This window comes from Anser anser (assembly GCF_964211835.1).
Source record: "Anser anser genome assembly, chromosome: 1".
NCBI classification, from domain to species: Eukaryota; Metazoa; Chordata; class Aves; order Anseriformes; family Anatidae; genus Anser; species Anser anser.
The window spans coordinates 117,404,905-117,423,962 of NC_139720.1; the positions used below are offsets into that span (position 1 = coordinate 117,404,905).

The 19,058-nt window shown below is 39.1% G+C and overlaps 1 protein-coding gene across 9 annotated transcripts in view; it reads left to right on the forward strand.

Moving 5' to 3' along the window:
* Positions 1 to 19,058, forward strand: part of PKNOX1 (PBX/knotted 1 homeobox 1) — a 44,568-nt gene that overhangs the window by 20,322 nt on the left and 5,188 nt on the right. For all 9 annotated transcript variants that reach the window (XM_083797554.1, XM_083797557.1, XM_083797555.1 and 6 more), the window contains 6 exons: positions 10,730 to 10,900; positions 12,398 to 12,497; positions 12,988 to 13,085; positions 15,455 to 15,583; positions 16,614 to 16,690; positions 18,335 to 18,507. In XM_083797554.1, the coding sequence (XP_083653680.1) occupies positions 10,730 to 10,900; positions 12,398 to 12,497; positions 12,988 to 13,085; positions 15,455 to 15,583; positions 16,614 to 16,690; positions 18,335 to 18,507 (748 nt within the window). The remainder of the gene's footprint in view (positions 1 to 10,729; positions 10,901 to 12,397; positions 12,498 to 12,987; positions 13,086 to 15,454; positions 15,584 to 16,613; positions 16,691 to 18,334; positions 18,508 to 19,058) is intronic.

The window sequence follows — 19,058 nt, forward strand, 5'->3', positions numbered from 1 at the left end:
GAAAGCAGGTAAAGGAGGGTGCATAGCATGATACATAACGATACTTTCAGTATTAGTGTAAAGATTCTCCAGTTTATAAATGAAGAATTGAAGAACAGGCATTGGCCACTTCGACCAAAGCTACAACTAGAACAGAATTGAAACCCCAAAATCTCAGTTTCGTGGCTTAATCATTAGATCTTTAATGCAGCTCACTTGAGAAATATTTACTGATAAAGACAGTGATTTAGTTATCTAGTTAGAAGGAATTATTGACTATACACATACTAAAACAGTTTCATGGATAAACCCAGTTGCAGAATGACTGTTGTCTCTGTAGGAAATAAAAATAGAATTTGAAAGAAGAAAAACTAAGGCAAAGGGAAAAAATTATTCTCTTTTTATAGTTACTGCTCTGTTGTGAGAAGTGGTGGTATGGGGTGTTTTTTTTAATATAATTTGAAATCTCAGTGATGTAATATTATGTTTATGAAATACTGGTAGCACGATATAATGATTGTCTTATAGGTAAGCGGAAAATAAGTACTTCAGAACGGTTATAATGAGACTGCCCGTGAAGAGTATGGCTCTTCCATTGTGGTGGTGAAGTCTTTGGCAGCTGTGGGGCACTGGTACCATCGTTTCAGATCCCTTTTGATCAGAAAAGCATTCATACAAATTAATAATAATAATAATAATGATGAAGTGTATTATTGATGAATAAATACTTTAAAGGGCCATTACTTTTTGAGGAGGACTAAATCCAAGGTAAAAACTGCAGTTCATAACAAATACTATTTTGCCCGTGTACAAAATCCTGTGGGACTGTTGGTTGTTAAAGAGTCAATTGCACATGAAATTCTCTAAATAATGTACCAGTTTCAGCGTCTTGTTAATTGACCCAGTTATATGAAAAGCTGACTACCAGGAATGTGTATAATTTTAGAATTGCTTCTTTATCTTGTTTACTCTGTAGTATCTTCATTGTTTTTCGTTGCTGCTATCAGTGGCACCTCTTCTGTGCTGTGCATTGGCTGTGAATTTAAAAACACCAATAAAAATCTCCATGTCTTATACTCACGAAAGTTTTTGGAGAAAATTTGCCTCCACTACTTCCCTGAAAATGAAAATGAGAATTAGTTCTGTTTTGCATTAAGTGGGTCTGCTAACTTGCTAAGCTTCATTTTTTTTCTTTCATAACTCAGAGTTCAACACACATGCTGTTTTCCCTTATCCCTCTAATCCCAACTTCTTTTGAGAGTGATAGAATCACAGAATGGTTTGTGTTGGAAGGGACCTTAAAGCCCACCTGGTTCCACCCCCTGCCATGGGCAGGGACACCTCCCACCAGACCAGGCTGCCCAAGGCCCCGTCCAGCCTGGCCTTGAGCACCTCCAGGGATGGGGCACCCACAGCTTCTCTGCGCAGCCTGTGCCAGTGCCTCACCACTCTCATAGTAAATGATTTCTTCCTTAGATCTAATCTAAATCTACCTTCTTTTAATTTAAAGCCATTACTCCTTGTGCTATTACTGTGCTCGCTGGCAGAGACCCTCTCCTGCTTTCATGTAGGCCCCCTTTAGTACTGGAAGGCTGCTATGAGGTCTCCCCAGAGCCTTCTCTTCTCCAAGCTGAACAACCCCAGCCCCCTCAGCCTGTCTTCATGGGAGAGGTGCTCCAGCCCCTTGGTCATCCTCATGGCCCTCCTCTGGACTTGCTCTAATACTTCCATGTCCTTCTTCTGCTGGGGGCCCTAGAGCTGAATGCAGCACTCCAGGTGGGGTCTCACAAGAGCAGAGCAGAGGGGCAGAATTATCTCCCTCGCCCTGCTGGCCACGCTGCTTTTGATGCAGCCCAGGATACAGTTGGCTTTCTGGGCTGCAAGCACACCTTGTTGGCTCATGTCAAGCTTCTCGCTAACCAACACCCCCAGGGCCGGCTGCTCTCAAGCCATTCTCTGCCCAGCCTGTGTTTGTGCTAGGGACTGCCCCAGCTCAGATGCAGGGCCTTGCACTTGGCCTTGTTGAACCTCATGAGGTTCACGCAGGCCCACCTCTCAAGCCTGCCCAGGTCCTTCTGGATGGCATCCCTTCCCTCCAGCCTGTCAACTGCACCACACAGCTTGGTGTTATCGGCAAACCTGCTGAGGGTGCACTCAGTTCCACTGTCCGTGTTGCCTACAAAGATGTGAAACAGTGCCAGTCCCAATACTGACCCCTGAGGAATGCCACTCATCACTGGTCTCCACCTGGACAAGGAGCTGTTGACCACATCTCTCTGAGTGTGACCATCCAGCCAATTTCTCATCCACTGAGTGGTCAGTCTGTAAATCGCAGAGACGTGGATTTAAGAGACAAGGCTGTCATTTGGGATGGTGTCAGATGCTTTGCCCAAGTCCAGGTAGGTGACATCAGTTGCTCTTCCCCTATCCACCAATGCTGTAACCCCGACATGGAAGGCCACCAGGTTTGTCAGGCAGACAAATCTGAGAAGGATATCTGAAATCTAATAGTTGGGATCTAGTAGGTGTAGCTCAGTGGTTGAAGAGAGAGCAATGCCCGTGGTTGTGGTTTATTTTGACCTCAGTTAAGACTTGACATGATTGCCTGTAATATTCTCACAGACTAGCTGATAAAACGTGGACTAGATAACTGGACAGTGAGCTGGAGTGAAAACTGGGTGAACTGCTGGGCTCAGAGGATTGTGATCAGCAGCATGAAGTCCAGGGGAAGGGTAGTCGTTAGTGGCGTACTCCAGGGGTTGAGACCAGGACCAACGGTGTTTAACATCTTTGTTAATGACCCAGATGATGGGACAGAGTGTACCCTCAGCAAGCTGGCAGGTCACAGGATCATACAGAACTTGAAGGAGTGGCTGGGGCACCAGAGTGCTGTGTCACCGTTCACTTTTACAGTTTGAAGAAACAGGCCAACAGGAATCTGATGGAAAGTTCAGCAGAGGAAAATGCCAAGTGCTGCACCTGGGGAAGAACAACCCCATGTGCAAATACATACTGTGGGCCAACGAGGTGGAATGCAGCTTTGCTGGGGAAAAAAAAAGGCCTGAGTGTCCTGGTAGACACCAGATTGAACACAAGCTAGCAATGCATCATTGCAGCACAGAAATTCAACATACCTGGGCTGTTTTAGGAAGTACGTTAATGGTAGGTCAAGGGAGCTGATTCTTTCCCTCAATTCAGCCCTGGTGAGGCACATTTGGAGTGATGGGCTCCTCACTACCAGTCATAAAGACACTGGGGTGAGTCGAGCGAAGGACCATGATGGTAGTTAAAGGACTAGGGCATCTCTCATACAAGAGAGGCTGAGAGAGCTGGGATTGTTCAGTCTGGAACAGAGAAGACTCAGAGAGGATCATGGGGAAGTAAAGAAAACAGTCTGACTCTTTTCAGTGGTGTCCAATGGAAAAGCAAGAGGAAGTGGATTTAAATTGAAATACGGGAAATTCCATTAAGGCATAAGGAAAAAAAAATACTGTAAGGGAGGTTGAATACTAGAGCAGGTTGCCCTGAGAGGATGTAGAGTCCCCATCCTTGGAGACAGTCAAAACCTATTTGGACATGGTCCTGAGCGCCCTGCTGTAGTTGCTTTGACCAGGGGGGCTGGATTAAACAATTGCCAGAGGTCCCTTCCGACTTCAACTATTCTGTGAGTCTTCAGAGGTCTCCTTCCCAAAGATCCTGAATGCTTTGGCCTGCTTCACGTGCTTCTGGTTGTAGATAAACATTCTCTTAGATGTAGCTTACACTGGTTGTAGATGGGTCTACGGTGTTCAAATACTCCTTCCTCCTGATTTACCTGTTTGTGATTTTAGTGGTCACAAAGTCTCTTGGTTTATGTAGTATTTTCTGTTGTTGAAGGGCTGCATGAATCTGGTTGACTTTGCGTTAAAAGGATGAGGAAGTATTTGTTTATGCCTTGTGTTCCATGGCCACTGATACCAGTACTGTCTGAAACTGGAACCAAGTTGCAAAATCAACCTACCTTTGGCATTGAATTCCTGATGTGTAGTGACATTGCTAGCTATGAGTTGCTGTTACTAGATACCAAACGAAATCTGAGTGTGACTTCCCTTCTGCCTGTCCTGAGGGCCGGGGGCTCTGCGCAGCTGGCGTTCTGTCAGGCCATTTGCTTTGTCAGGGGCAGCAGGCACAAGAGTTTCTGTCAAGTTGTGAAATACCTGGTACATTCTTCAAACTCTTCAGCTTGAATTATTGGTGGTTGCATAGAGAAGACTGTAGCTGGGTTTAGTGGCAGTTTTGTTCTCCCTTGTGTCACATAAATTTACACATTTTAATATAGATTGAAAATTTTGTAGTACAGAGGGACTCTAATACGGTGCACCTTTGTTATGTCTTCTGTTTTTGCTGTCCTTTTTACCTCCAATGTTAAATAAACCATTCACTTGAAAGAATAATCTAGCAGAGGCTGATAATTGGAACAAGCTAGAAGGGTGGAGCAAGGAGGCCAATTGATTACTGGTTTTCCACCTGTGCTCTTATGTGACTACACCAGAGTCAAACAAATAAGGTATAAATGCTTGCTCGGAAGCAATCATTCAACTTGGAGCCAGAGCTGAACTGAGATGAATCGACCATTATAGTGCTATAAAGACTCGTGCTCAAGTCCTATTAGAACAAGAGTCACAGGCCTGACTCAAGTAAGAAAATTGGACAATTATTCAGCCAGTTTATTTTTTTTCCTCTTGCTGTCTTTAGGCAATGGCATGCAGAACTAAACTGCTCCACATAGGTTTTTTTTGTGACAGAGGTTTAAACCAACGGCTCCAAAGCAGCAGAGTGTCATTTCAGTGTCTCTACCAGCCTTAACTGGCCCCATTGCTGCCTGTATACCTGATACCAGAAGTTTTGAAGTGTCACATATACTAACTGTGGGGGCTCTTATGATCCTTGCAATGATTCATGTTGCGCACACACTTGAAATGCCTTGAATATTCCAAAGGAAAAGCTTGTTTTTCATCCAGAGGACTGCAGAATGTTAATCTGGAAGGTGTGGGTATTAGATCAATTTGACCAGAAAGCAAGTTCATTAAGAGCAGTGTTAGGTTGTTCTACCTTCAGTAGTTCTTAGTAAGCTAAGGTCTAGATTACTACTTGTTAGTTTGGCATTCTGGTTTCCATTCTCCCTTAATCAGTGGTTTCCAGCATTTGTGGTAGCACAAAGGATGTCAGCACTGAGAAATATGGGTAACATCCGCACAAATTTTCATTTTAAGGATTTTCTTGTCCCATATATTGCTAGATCTGGCCTCTAAACCATATTTCAATCTTTTTGATTCACTATGTGAAGGGCTTCTGTTCTTCGTATTAATACTCTTACTTGTGGTTAGCACTGATGTGGTCGGGCAATTGGACTAGATGATCTTTGAAGGTCCCTTCCAACTGAAGGGACTATTCTTTCTAGTTAACCGCTCCAAGACCTTTAGTTGGTGATCTTGGAACAGTATGGCAAAGCATTATGGTCAACACAGAAGTAGTAATAAGCTTGGAAACACTAGGCCTTTTATTTTTGCAGTGTCATGCGCAAGTTTTTGTCAGACACATTGTCAAAATAGAGAGCTGGCAGTGAACGGGATGGCAGCATTTCCATTAGTATTGATGGCTCCTGGATTGGGTCAGACCTTGTGCAGATGCCTAATGCCAATTTAAAAGAGCAAGAATTTCTCAGAGAAGAATTTGGGAAGAGGAAGGGAAATGGCACTTCCTCATGGAACATTCATTAAATGAATTTTTAAGGTACTTTGTGACATGGTCTGGATTAAGCTTTTTTTTTTTTTTGTATTTGACTTTGCATGGTTATTGCTATGTTCCTGTTCTTTTTCTTTATGTGCATTTATGTGATAGAACTAGACACGATTTGTGTTCAAAAACTGCAATGCTTAAAAGAAACAAACTCAAAGCTCTGTTATGGCTCCCCTGAAGCATGAAATGCCAGTCCTCTCTTCCTTCGTCCAAGAGGTATATGAGATGCTTCTCTTCTTTCCAAGGAAGAGCGCATCACAGGACAATGCAAAGTTCAGTTCTAAGATCTATTGAAAGAAACCCAAGAATCTGTCAGCTCCTGGACAGATTCTATCAGCTTGCCCTTGGATCTAGGAAGTCTTGACATTCTAGCTATGTCTTTGCCTTTAACGCAGGTTCATCTTCCAGTCAGAAGAGGTAGTTGGTTTTGGACTGACACTCTCCCAGGAGTTCCAGTCCATCCCTTTTGAAAACGTAAGGAAAGTGGCTTTTCTTTGGTGGTTTGCGTGTTTGATCTCCAAGAGCTATTGGCCCCAAGTAGAACTTCGAAACTTTTCACTTCCACTTTCATTGGCTCTACACAGGTTAGACTACTCAGGGAGGTAAAAGAGAGAAGTACAAGGTTATGGTTTCATGCAATAAATATTTAGCTCTTCTATCCATGTATGGCACATGATATTGTTGAGGCCAGAATTATCCTCTATCTGAAAACGTCTTTTAGACATATTTTAGGTTTTCAACAGTTATGTTTTTCTTTCTGATTTTTGGTCACTCACTCTGACCAGTTCTTCAGCGGTCTTCTCTGAACTTGATTTAAGTGCCGATCATCTGCACGAAGTGCTGCAGACCTCCCCTTTTCAAATCCTAGTCCCAGCAGGAAAGAAGCAGAAGCTGATGGTCATGGTTGTATCTAACTTGCTAGACGGGAATCCTGTGCTTTCTTTCTCAGAGCTTTAACTTTTTCCTCATCCTTGGACTGTTGCTGTGTGTTACACCTTAGTCCTCAGGTCAAGTGTCAGCATCAGAAGAGATGTTTGCTGTCAAGAACCACAGATCTTGATGGTCTGTGTTTCTAGACAGACATTCCCAAATGCACCTGCTTCTCTCTGAAAGAGTGCTCAAACGTATCCTCATATTATGGAGTGTCATCTATTGAGGCTACTTACACTTGGCATCTCCATCTCATTTTGACAGATAGAAAAGATCTTTGATTTGCTAACAGGACAATGAACCATCCTCCCTTTGTTCTCCTTTAGCCCCCTTTTGTTTTTGCAATGAACATGGATGGATTCCTCCATATCTAAGTTGTTCAGCATGAATATTTGCAGATAATTTTTAGAGCTTTTTACAGTTATGTTTTAAGACATTCAGAACTTAACACTTTTTTGTTGCTTGCTGTTAACCCAGCCATTGCAGAAACATCACATTGCTTCAGGAGGGTTCCTATTTCTTGAATAGCTTCCATTCAGAGTAAACTCTTCCCATATATGGGTGTTATTCTTGTTGTTCTTTTGGTTTGGTTTTTGTTTAATTTCATCACATTCATAGGACCATAGGATGATTCATGATGGATTAGGAGCTCAAGAACCCAGGAGGTCTGTAGTCCAACCTCTTGCACAAAACAGGGTCAGCTGTGAGGTCAGAGTAGGTTACATAAAGCTTTATTCAGCCTGGAGATTATACAAAATACGATGCGTTACATATGTTCTCACTTTTGTATTTGAACAGGACACTGCCCTTTTTGAAGACCCCTCAGTTTTTTGTTTCATTTGGGGTAAGGATTTTTGGTTCAGTAGCCTGTTCTGAAAGACTATGCTATTGCATTTTCAGTTGTGTCAGGAAAAGTTGTAGTGGTGATGAAACCAATGGATGTCATTTTGATATTCTCTCTGAGGGTACAAGCCATGTTTTTGCGTTTCTTCATCAAACATTGCTTTGGTAAGGCTTCACAGACCCCTGGCCACATAGCTGGGGACTCCAAAACAGAAGAGAGAGGTTATCAAAACAAAACAAATGAAAACCAAATGCCACCTGTCCCAGACTTTGTGTTCTTCGCCTGAAGAGCTAAATCCATGTATAAGGATTTGCTTGGAAACCCAGATGAACTATGAATGGACATATGGACATAATTTAATTGCTTTTGAAACGAGAACAATTATTGAATGAGAAGGTTGTTTGTCAGTATACATAGGATCTTTCAGATATGTTGTCTACATATATATTTGCCATATGCCTGTACTATATCCCTTGAAGTCCATAAAATATCGTGGGTATATGTTTTACTTGAACAAGGGTGATCTGGGGGCAATGACTAATGCAGTGCGTAGTGTATTCTATGCCCCTTTGTACCACGTGCTTAAGGCACTGAAAAGATAGGACAAAGGCACAATCTAAACCATTTTAGAACTAAAGATGTTTCCAGGTAGGTTATATTTATATATGAATATGCTCTCAATAGCAGTTTTACCAAGAATTGTAAATTTTTCAGTAATTTTTTCTTTCTCTGCTTAGTAGCTTACCATTGCCTTTATTTAGAACAATATTGACAATATCCCTGTATCTAATGTTTACTTACGTATTTCTGCATTTCTCTGAGGTTTATTTCTCACAGCTGAAAAGGCTGAATCAAGTGGCTTTTACAATTTCTTAGTGCTGTGGCAGATTCTACTCGGTAGCACTACACAACAAAAGCATGGTTTTTGTAGAATTTGAAGCTACGCATTCTTCTTAGAAAATGAGAATGAAATATTGCTGCTGCTGTGATCTGTCTGGAGGCATTCCTTTGTTAGCTTTGTTCAGCGTGGGTGGTTCTATCAGAAGTTTTTAGTGGTTCTTTTTTCGTTTCAAGGAAAACGTGAACTTGAGGCAGCAAATGTAAATTTGCTCCACCCGTGCTGCAAGAGACAATGAGCCGTATGGCCACATTTAGTGTCGTTGTAAATAAGTCCTGGTGACAGGCATGGTGTATCTACAAATTTCTGTTTGCCTTTCTAACCACAGTAGCACAGCTTCCTCTAAGAGTGGTGTGGGTCTGCAGAAACCTGGCTATTGTTGCTTAATCCTTGGTTTATGTTTAGGTTTGACTTGAATTCAGTTTTCACATCAGATATCAACCGTCTGTTTGAAACTCTATTTAAGTTCTTATCTTTTTTTCCCCCCTGCAAACAAGTCCCGATACATAAATAATACAGATATGGGTAATGACTTAAGGAAGGAAAAAAAAATAATCTTACTAAGCAGAAGTAATTTATCACTAATACTCTCAAATAGTACATGCCCGAAGTCATATTTTTGTTGCCTCAGTTTCAGCCCAGCAAAGGGAAAATGAGATAGGCTAAAATAAAATCTGTTTCTGGCTAACGTTATGTTCTCTGTGTTGTTCTGCCACGTGTAAATAATTTTATAACTCGAGATTTTAACTTGAGTTTAACTTGATTGTGCTTAAAGGTGCTTAAACACAGTTCTAAAGGCAACTACTGTTGAGGGCTGCTCTAGAAGACTGCTGTTCCATATACCTCAGCACTGGGCCTCCGCACTCCGGATTTCAAAGGGTTTTGGTGTCAAAGGTCGTAAGGGTTACTAGATTTTAATTGTAAGGGTTACTGGATTTTAAATTGAATTAACTGCCTCAAGTCTACGGCCCTTTTTTTTTTTTCTGCAGCTGGGCTTTTAACGTTTTATTTATTTATTTATAGCCCTTAGAAGGGATAAGATTTTGTATTTTGTTCTCATTTCAGGTTTTTTCTCTAGTTTTATTTTAACATACCATTTTCTTAATTGGGTGACCATCGCACAGCTGGAATACCTTCTACTGAAAAAAAAACAGGGAAAAGGTCTGTCATAATAAAAGCTGAAGTCATCATGAGGGAGGGGGGAGCATACCCAAAAGTTTGCCTGCCTTGATCTCCTTCAGGTGCTTTGTATAAAGGCTACTTAGGCTCCCAGTTGGCTTCTTTAGTTAGAAATAAGTGGATGACTTAGTAAGCTATCATTTCTGGTCATTGCATTCAGTGCTCTGGCCAGGTAAATGACCCTTTACATATGACAGATTTTTCCAAATAATGCTAAAATCAAGCTCTGCGCTATGTTTCAAAATTATAGTCTATTCAGATCCATAAAACTGAAGGATATTTTTCTTGGAGATCTAGCGTAGCAAGTAAATGTTGGAGATGGTATATTGCATTAAAAAAAAAAAAAAAGAGGCAGTTATTTTTCTGATATGTTATGTGTGTATTTGAATGTCCTGTATTTCCCACTGCATCATCAAAATTTAGGCCATCTGGATTTGGCTTTAGCTTTTGATCTTCTGCCATGACCCTTACAATCACCTAAGCTATTTTTATGCAGTATGAAATACCATTAGCTGTCCAAGCTTACATGTCTTTTTCTCGCAGTAAGAATAAGTATTCTCATCACGTATTTACCTCCTCTACTTCAATTTCTGTTTAAACATGGATTTGTTCATTGGTTTTAGTGCTCTTTCATATGTTTCAGAAACAGTCTCTTCACTCGAAAGTTCTCAAAAGATTCTACCCTAGAGTTGTTTGTTCATATTTGACATACAGTTGCAAAGGAACTTCAAAGCTCTAGGATTGAGAAACTATTTTATTACTTTAAGCTTTGCTGAACAAGATGACAAATTTTTAGACCTCTTTATTAATTGGGCTCTGGCTTTCTAATCTGACACGTGACAGAGGCAAAGATTATACTGTAGTTGTGTTTTGCATCTCCTGTATCACAGTTTACTTAAGCAATGTAATGATACAGGTTTTGCATGCAAACACATTGCTTTCACCTTTCAGGAGCACAGTGGTCAGAGCCTGATAACTCTAGTCAGCACTCAGTAGCTCTGTTTTAATCCGATGGTCTTTGTTACTGGAAAGTAGTGTTTGCTTAAATTTCATGTTGAAATATTTTTGAAATTAAGTTATTTTCATTTTGTTTCTAACTTTTTTCCCTATTCACTCCCTAGATGGTAAAAGCAATCCAAGTTCTACGTATCCATCTGCTTGAGCTAGAAAAGGTTAATGAACTCTGCAAGGATTTCTGTAGTCGCTACATTGCCTGCCTGAAGACAAAAATGAACAGTGAAACTCTATTAAGTGGAGAACCTGGAAGTCCTTATTCACCTGTGCAATCTCAGGTATGTTTCATATACTATTAAGTATATTTTTGCTTAGATTTCCATAGGAAGTTATAAATATATTACTATTAGTTTGCAAACAATTTCTGCAGTTTCTCTCACTTTTTTAAAATCTGTTATTAAGATTAGAAGTAGTTGGGTTTTTTTGTGTGCACCTGTGTGCCACTGCCTGATGAACAAATGTGTTAAAATATACCAGAAATTAGTCACTTTTTTTTTTAAGTCAGTCCTCCTTGTATGATTTGCCCTCAGTACAGCAAGATGAGATATTCAGAATAGCCTGGATTTGCAGTTTTGTTGGGAAGAGATGCAAGGAAACAGAATGGACAGAGGGCGGAAAAAAACACCTTATTAGGAAGGTCTCCCTAGTCTTGTCTGCTTCACTGAAGTATTGAGATGGCTGATACTTTTATAAACAGCCTGTATTCTGAAATGAACAGATAAATCCAAAGCTAATCCACCAGATATTCAGACATATGTCTTTGCATGTCACCTGTAATAACTTTGTAGTTATGAACAGTACCCATATGTGTACTTGTGAATATCAGTTTATATACCACAGACATACCAAAACGCAATAACCAATTGTATTTCGTAGTAAATTGAGAAACAACAGTTGTTACATTATGGTTGATGTTTCTGCTCTTATGTGCTGGAAAACGTGAGCCCTGCCATCCCACTATGTACTAGACATACAGTCACAAGGGATGGTCCTTCTCAGATTTATGAATGTTTTTGGTGCTGTGTATTCTGGAGAGTCTTGATGACTCTTAAACTTCACTGTCTGGGCTCCTTATTTAGGTTTTCATACCTGGAAGTGCAGAAAGAAGAGCCTGGAATCAGACAAAAATCTTCTTTTAAAATATGTTTTTTTTTATATGGCCATTACAGCCTTACTTCTGTAGAGATGGGAGGGACTGAATTTTGCATTTGGTAACAGTGGAGATTTTTCATACATATTAAGGAATGTGCAAGAGTTTGCATGGTCAGGGTTGAGAAAGAACTATCCTGAGCAGAATAAAACATATTGGGTACCTTGAATGCGTAATACATTATTTTGGAATTGGAAGGAATTAAGGTAATAACTAAAAAGCTAAATTCTAAAGCTTTGATGCTTGTAATAAGAGCATCAAAGGTCCATTTCATCTGTCCTTTATCCCTCATGCCTTTGGAAACCTTTTCTCTTAGTATTTATATACCTCAGGATCATTTCTCTCCTAAAATTTCTCCAGATAGTTTAATGTCTTTTCTAACCGTTGCTTTCATGAGGGTTTTCAAAGATAATGATTGGTGATAATGAGAAAGTTAATGTAGGTAATGATGAACCTCTAATGAAGTCTCTTTCTCTTTGAAGCTAATCCTGTGTTTAAGCTCCAAATGTATTTTTAGAGCCAAAATTACACAAGCATGCTTTATCTCCTTTAAAAAAAAAAAAAGAAAAGAAAAAAAGAAAAAAAGAAAAAAAAGATCAACCAACTAATTGTTTTATTTTTCTAGCAAATTCCAAGTGCCATTGCAGGCACACTCAGTCCCCAAGGGATTATGGTGCCAGCATCAGCATTGCAGCAGGGAAATGTAACTATGGCAACAGTGGCAGGTATGGCACAGTAAAGAAAAACTGGCACCTTGCTCTTCATTTTGTTTTCTTTTATAGTTGTTACAGAAAAAATACACAAATACTTCATAAAATGTGTTTGAATTCTAATACCTTAAAAGTTGTTGTTTTAATACAACTGAGTGCCTTAACAGTTTTTGAGTGTTGGTTTAATTTCTGTGTATGCCAGGTATGTACATGTGAGTGGAGGCTGCAGTTTAAGTACCATATTAAGAGATCATTCTGTACAACACTATTTTAGTTAAATAATTTCAGAGACTGGAGTGTTTTACTCTTTCGTTTTGTTTCGTGGATTTTTGTGGATAGAAAAAATACGAGATGTGTTCTCTGCTACACTAACATAACTACTAGAATAGAATAATTGATATATTGTCAGACCTGTGGTGTTGTCTACAGTGATGATGTGTTTCTGTGTTGAAAGAGAATATTTGAAGAGCTTTTACTTAACTATATATTTTTATTTTTTTTTAAGGGGGGACAGTGTATCAGCCAGTCACTGTGGTCACTCCACAAGGTCAAGTAGTGACACAAGCACTGTCGCCTGGGACTATTCGGATTCAGAATTCTCAGGTGTGTTTCACAGGCTTCAGAGAATAGTTTCATGGGTCCACGTACATCTCATTGTTTTCAAGAGTTTTGGTTTAAATTTAATACGTTGTCAGTGTAATCTATGTGCGCACACATAGGAACTAATGTAAAATTAACAGAAGCACTGCTACAGGATTTACAAGTTTTCTAATATGGCATAAGGTCCCAGACAGATCTCCTTTGCAACATCAAGTCATCATAGTTACTACATGTTAAATGCTTTTCTTTTTTTAACTGATGGAAGCAAATTACTTGTACATGGATTAAACAAAACCAACCACCAACAAAAAAAAACACTCTGAATTAAATAGTAGACAATTTTCCCATGATTAAAGCTTTTCAAACTGTTGGACTAGGTTTTTGGCAGGATAGATTTAAATACTGCTTTATGATGTTACGCTATTGTTGTCGTCAGAAATTTGTCTTCTTAACGAGATGGCAACCACCAGTACTGTGAAACTATATATTTCAGAATTTATGCTGAGAAGCATTTTGCCATAAAACTTTCAAAATACTGAGTTCAGGCTGTAGGGCACCACCACGTTAGGCTCATTATATTACACCCTGAAAGATAAGGGCCAGCGCTCCTTTATTTTTTTAGGGAGACTCTTAAGAGTTGGGTCAGGAGAGCTCAAAGAAATAACTGAGGAAAAGGAAACATGAAAACTAGACCATCTTGAGTTAAGGAAAACCTTGCTAGCTTTCTTGTGGAGCAGAAGGTGTTAAATCTTCCAGGCATGTGGAGATGATTAAAAATGTGAATGAGGAGCTATCCTCTCCACAGCATGAAGTCTGTTGGTAATCATGGACTTGGTGTTGTCTTTTCTTCCCTCTTCTGACCTTCCAACTGAAAAAATATGCTTAAAATACTCCTATCTTGTTTTTATTGGTAGTAGCAAGTATGTATTTACGCATTTTTTGCCCTAGAATACATGCAGTTCTGTCCTCAGATACTTTTCAGAAATATGTCTGAAATTACTTTCCTAGACTGAAGTGTTTGTGAAGAAAAATGCCTCTTTATTTCCAACTCAGCATCTTTTTTTTTTCCCCCTGGAGGTTTAAAAAAAGTCCACAAATAATAAAAACAAACAAAACATAGGTTTGCACTTCTGTATGGATCTGTGGCTTCTCTCAGTGTTAGCTAGAATCTCCAAACCCACCTATACGTAACTTTGGGCCTGTATGCCTTCTCACCCACAGGAAATACCTCTTTGAAATTCTTTTTCAGTGTTCCACAGTGCTGTGGCTGTAGACAAGAAATAACAAGAGAGACTTACTGAAAGTTCATTATAAAGCCTCCATATGCAGACAGATTATTTAGAAAGTAAAGCATTACTTTGCAAATAAAAGTATGTTCCAAATATGTATTTGTGGTAATTGGATAACTTAAGCTTCAAATGTCATTTCTGAGCTAGGTTTGTTTCATACAGGATGTAGACATAATGACTGGCCCGAAGAAATTGCTCCCTGTTGTTTGGAAAACCTGATTTAGGATGATATGAGTTATAATTGTCTGAAATAGAATATAAATTGCATATGAGATTTGTGTTTCTCATTATCTCTGCATCAGCACTTAAGAACATATCCCGTAATGTTCGGATAACCAATAGGCAAACAATTTGATATATCTATAGAAAGCGAAAAAGAAAGCAAAACTATGAAACTTTACAGCACTCCTACTGTTTTCCTAAAGTGAATTAAGAGTTCTAAAGTAGCTGGAACCTTTTCCCCTTGTTAGTCTTACACATTTATCTTCTTACTCCTTGAGAATTAGATTCATTTATTTAGCAGGACCTTAAGCACCCTTGTTTGCAACTCAAGTGTTATAATTAATTTTACTTTACGTCCTTAGCTTAAGTCGTAAATCTTTATTATTTTACAGCCTCCATAGTTGCTTATGCTTGTACATAGTGAGTATATTCAGCATTACATTTTTCAAGTGTTCTTCATTTGTGCAAATGACTTGGTAGTCAAGTCATCAAAAGTCAATCAGGACTCTAATGTAGCACAAATCAGTACAGAGGATCACTAACCTGACATCTAGCTCATGGGTGGGCTTTGTTCTTAATTACAGCAAATCATTGGCTCTTGCCACAAGATCACATACATGTCCTGATAACAGTTGTAATTCTTAAAACAGAAAAGTTACAGCAAATGTGAAAACTATAGAAACCTGATACATCATTTTCCCTGGATAAAGACATTTTGGAGCTTTTTAAACTTTTTTATACTAAGTATGCCTAAAGCCTAATTTCTTTTCACTCCTTATCTAAACGACTTATTCACATATTGATACAAAATACTGCTATTACTATGCTAACTTTCTTATTTTTTTAAAATTATATATGCAGCTTCAGTTGCAATTAAACCAAGATCTAGGCATCTTGCATCAAGATGATGGCTCATCAAAAAATAAAAGAGGAGTTCTTCCCAAGCACGCTACAAATGTGATGAGATCTTGGCTTTTTCAGCACATAGGGGTAAGGACTGAACATGATCACGGGTTTTTATGTAACTCTTTTTATGCGGCCTCTTATGATTTTGCTTCATAAGGAAGGTGAATTTATTGGTGGTGTTTGTGTAATCCCAGTTCAATTTTTCCTGAAGTCATTTGGAGTAGTTCCACAGAGCCTAATGTCAGTTGATTTTATTATTATTTTAATCAGTATGTTACGTTTGTACCCTGTGAGCTCAAATGTTTTTAAAAGGGATCTTTCTTCGTTTCACTGTGTTGAGAACTTAATGCTCTCAACACCCTGGTCCATAGCACAAGGAAAAATATTTCCATCTGTGGCTGTGGTTTTATGTTTTGTTTGTTTGTTTTGTTGCTGCTGCTGTTTTTTATTTCTGGAGGAGAATTTTGATTTTTCTGGCTTTTTTTCCTTTTCAACAACCCTTCTAATACGTACCAAGTGTGTTGCTATCTACTTGTGCGTACAGTAGAATGTCTTTTTTGTATAAATACTTATTCTCAAAGGATAAACAGGTCTCAAGCTATATTCCAGTGTTTTGTAGATTGATATTTTCAGTCTTTAAAACTATTTCAAAGCAGACAAATTGAAAGAGGGAAAGTTCACGTACATTTATGTTACGTACGCTATTTTCACCCATTAAGTTGATAGAAGCTTATTTTAACTAGAAAGGCTTGTCAGTACTCTCATATGACGTTGCCTTTAGACTGCATAACTAATTGGATCACATCACATGCTTGTTGCCTAGAGATCACATTGAATAAAGGTTGTCATCCATGAGAATCTTTTTCTTCTGATTTAAACATCAACAGTCTGGTATGATACATTCTTTCAAGGGTAAAAACAGTTTTGTGTAGTAAAGCCCATTTTGTTAAATGATTTTTGTCTATAAAAGTTTGTGAGGATTCTTAAGGTTGTTGACAATGAATGAGATAGCTTTAGTCTAGCCGCTTTAGTCAGTTGTAATAAAGGAGTCCTTATTTTTGATGGGGAAATAAAACAGAAGGTTATGCTTTTTCTCTCTTTCTGTCCTGTTTAGCATCCATATCCAACAGAGGATGAGAAGAAACAGATTGCAGCACAAACAAATCTGACACTACTCCAGGTTAATAACTGGTAAGAGCAAAAACTCTTCTTTAATGTCAGTTGTTGTCTCCATGTCCTTGCAAGACAGAAATACTTAAGAGTATGACTTTAGGCATGGGGGTTTGACTTTGTTGTTCTGTGCTACATATATGTAAAGACTAATACATATATAAAAATACAGGAATTATGTATTGATACACAGGCACCTTGTTTTTTTATAATAAGGTAAAATGATGCTTGTACCACTTAAGTTGGGTAAGGACTTCAGAAAACTTTGCAACATTAAGGATTACATTCTGTTCTACTGCTGAAAGAGATGGAAGTACTCTCACATCTCTTCTGCAAGTAACGAATTTCAATTTTAAAGGGATTTGGTGACTCGAGGCTCTGAAAAATGTTCCTGGTAATTATGGCTGCATATTTTAAAGATATTACTGTCAATAGATCTTCATTCTGCTCTTCTATCAAATGATGCTACCCCCTAAACAGTGACGTCCAAATGGAAAGTGTCAACTGCTATCTCAACTACTCTATTTCATGGCTCAATATGTTTTAGTATGTCTTAAGTGCACTGCAGATTTAAGATAATATGCCTGCCCTTGCAGAAGTGGAATGAGGGTGTCAACATGCATCCTATTCTGCTTACGGTGTTGGTTCCTAAAATCATTACAGCAAAGTCCAAGAGGGATCTTCCTCAGGTTTCAGAAATGATGCTGGCTGCATGACTGCAGTGGGGTTCAGTGGGGAAATGCACAAGCTAGTGGCAGTGCAGTGGCTCCAGAAGTGGATCAATGTAACTGTGTCTGCATGGCATAGTAGTAACGGAGCTCTGGGCTAAAGTCTCTGCAAAGCTTTGCGGTTGCTATGCGGACCTGCCAGCTGCACTCTGCTTCCTTCCACTGCAGGTAAAGACGTGTCATGGATGTTTTTTGTCAGACTTAGCAGGAAATGCTATCCTCAGTCACAGCTCCTTCTTGCCACAGCTACCTACAGTGAAATTAATTTGCTCAACTGCTAGTAGCTAAGTGAAATGTGGATTAAATATTGTCTTGTTCACTAGCAGAAAGGGGAAAGAGTGATAATTAGCATGCTGGAGTGAACAAGTGGAATTCAGGGAATGAAAAGGAATTGGATAAGATCTGAAAAATGTGTTTAGTATTGTCTCCTGGATCAGGAACCAGGCCTGGGAAAGCCAGTGAGCCTATAAAATAATTAAGTCTGGAGCTTTGGGAAGTAAATGAAACCAGACCTAACAAACTAGGTCAGAATGGGGATAGATTTTAGGTGAACCCTAATGAGAGGAGTATCAGCTTTCTGAATTGTGCTGTCAGCAACTTTTCTGGTGCTTAGCTTTTAATAAGATCTTGAAACGTACGTCTGTCAGGCTGTCTGGAGAGTTTCCGTATCTGAGGTCTGGGGGAAAATGCTGCTAGCAGCAAAATGATAGAAGTACTTGCTTAGCTAGTTTGCCGGTATCGAACGATGCCAGTGCTCTTAGGAGTTCTAGTTTTACATGCTAAAAAGAATGTCAAGTGGAGCTGGGAGGGAAAATTGACACTTTGCAGTTTTCATACTTCTGACTTTTTTTCCTCTACTTCATACTTTCTAAATCTGAGAGAGAGAACATTCACTGCCTTCAGGTTAAAAGTACTTCATACTTTTGATTGTGTTTAGGTTTATCAATGCTAGAAGGCGAATTCTTCAGCCAATGCTGGATTCCAGTTGTTCTGAAACTCCAAAAACAAAGAAGAAAACAGCTCAGAACAGACCAGTTCAGAGGTTCTGGCCTGACTCCATTGCCTCAGGAGTTGCTCAGCAGCAATCTAATGAGCTCACAATGTCAGATGGTAAGGAGAACTGGCAAAAACACAGATAATACAGTTAATTCCTCTGTACCAGGGAAATGAAGGGGTTGATACATCTGGTGGGAGAACTTCTTGATATTTCAGCATGACTATGTTTTTAATCTGGAAAAGCATAACAAAAAATGTGTTCTTTCTTCCATCCTTTTTTTTTCTGGGTTTGGGGTGTATTTTATTAGAATCTATGTTGTGAGACCGTTGCTTTTATTTCAAAAGTTATGAAATGACAGAGTGAAGGTTAGATGCGCAAGTAAGTTCTCTCAGTATGTGTTAGGTACATCGCTAGCATTCTGTTTGACTAGCAGTACTGGACTGCTCTTTCAGCTTCATGACTCCCCATACAGTTCGCATTCCTTTCGCTATTGCTAGAGGGGCTGAGCATCTGTGGTTCTATATATGCCTCATGTGTTTCAAGTTGAGCATTGGGAAGCAGAGAAATACAATAGTTTCCAAAGAATTTGACTGAAGTAACTTCCCCTAGCATCAGATCAAACAAATACTTCTCTTTCTTAAATTGATTCTAACTGCTTTAATCT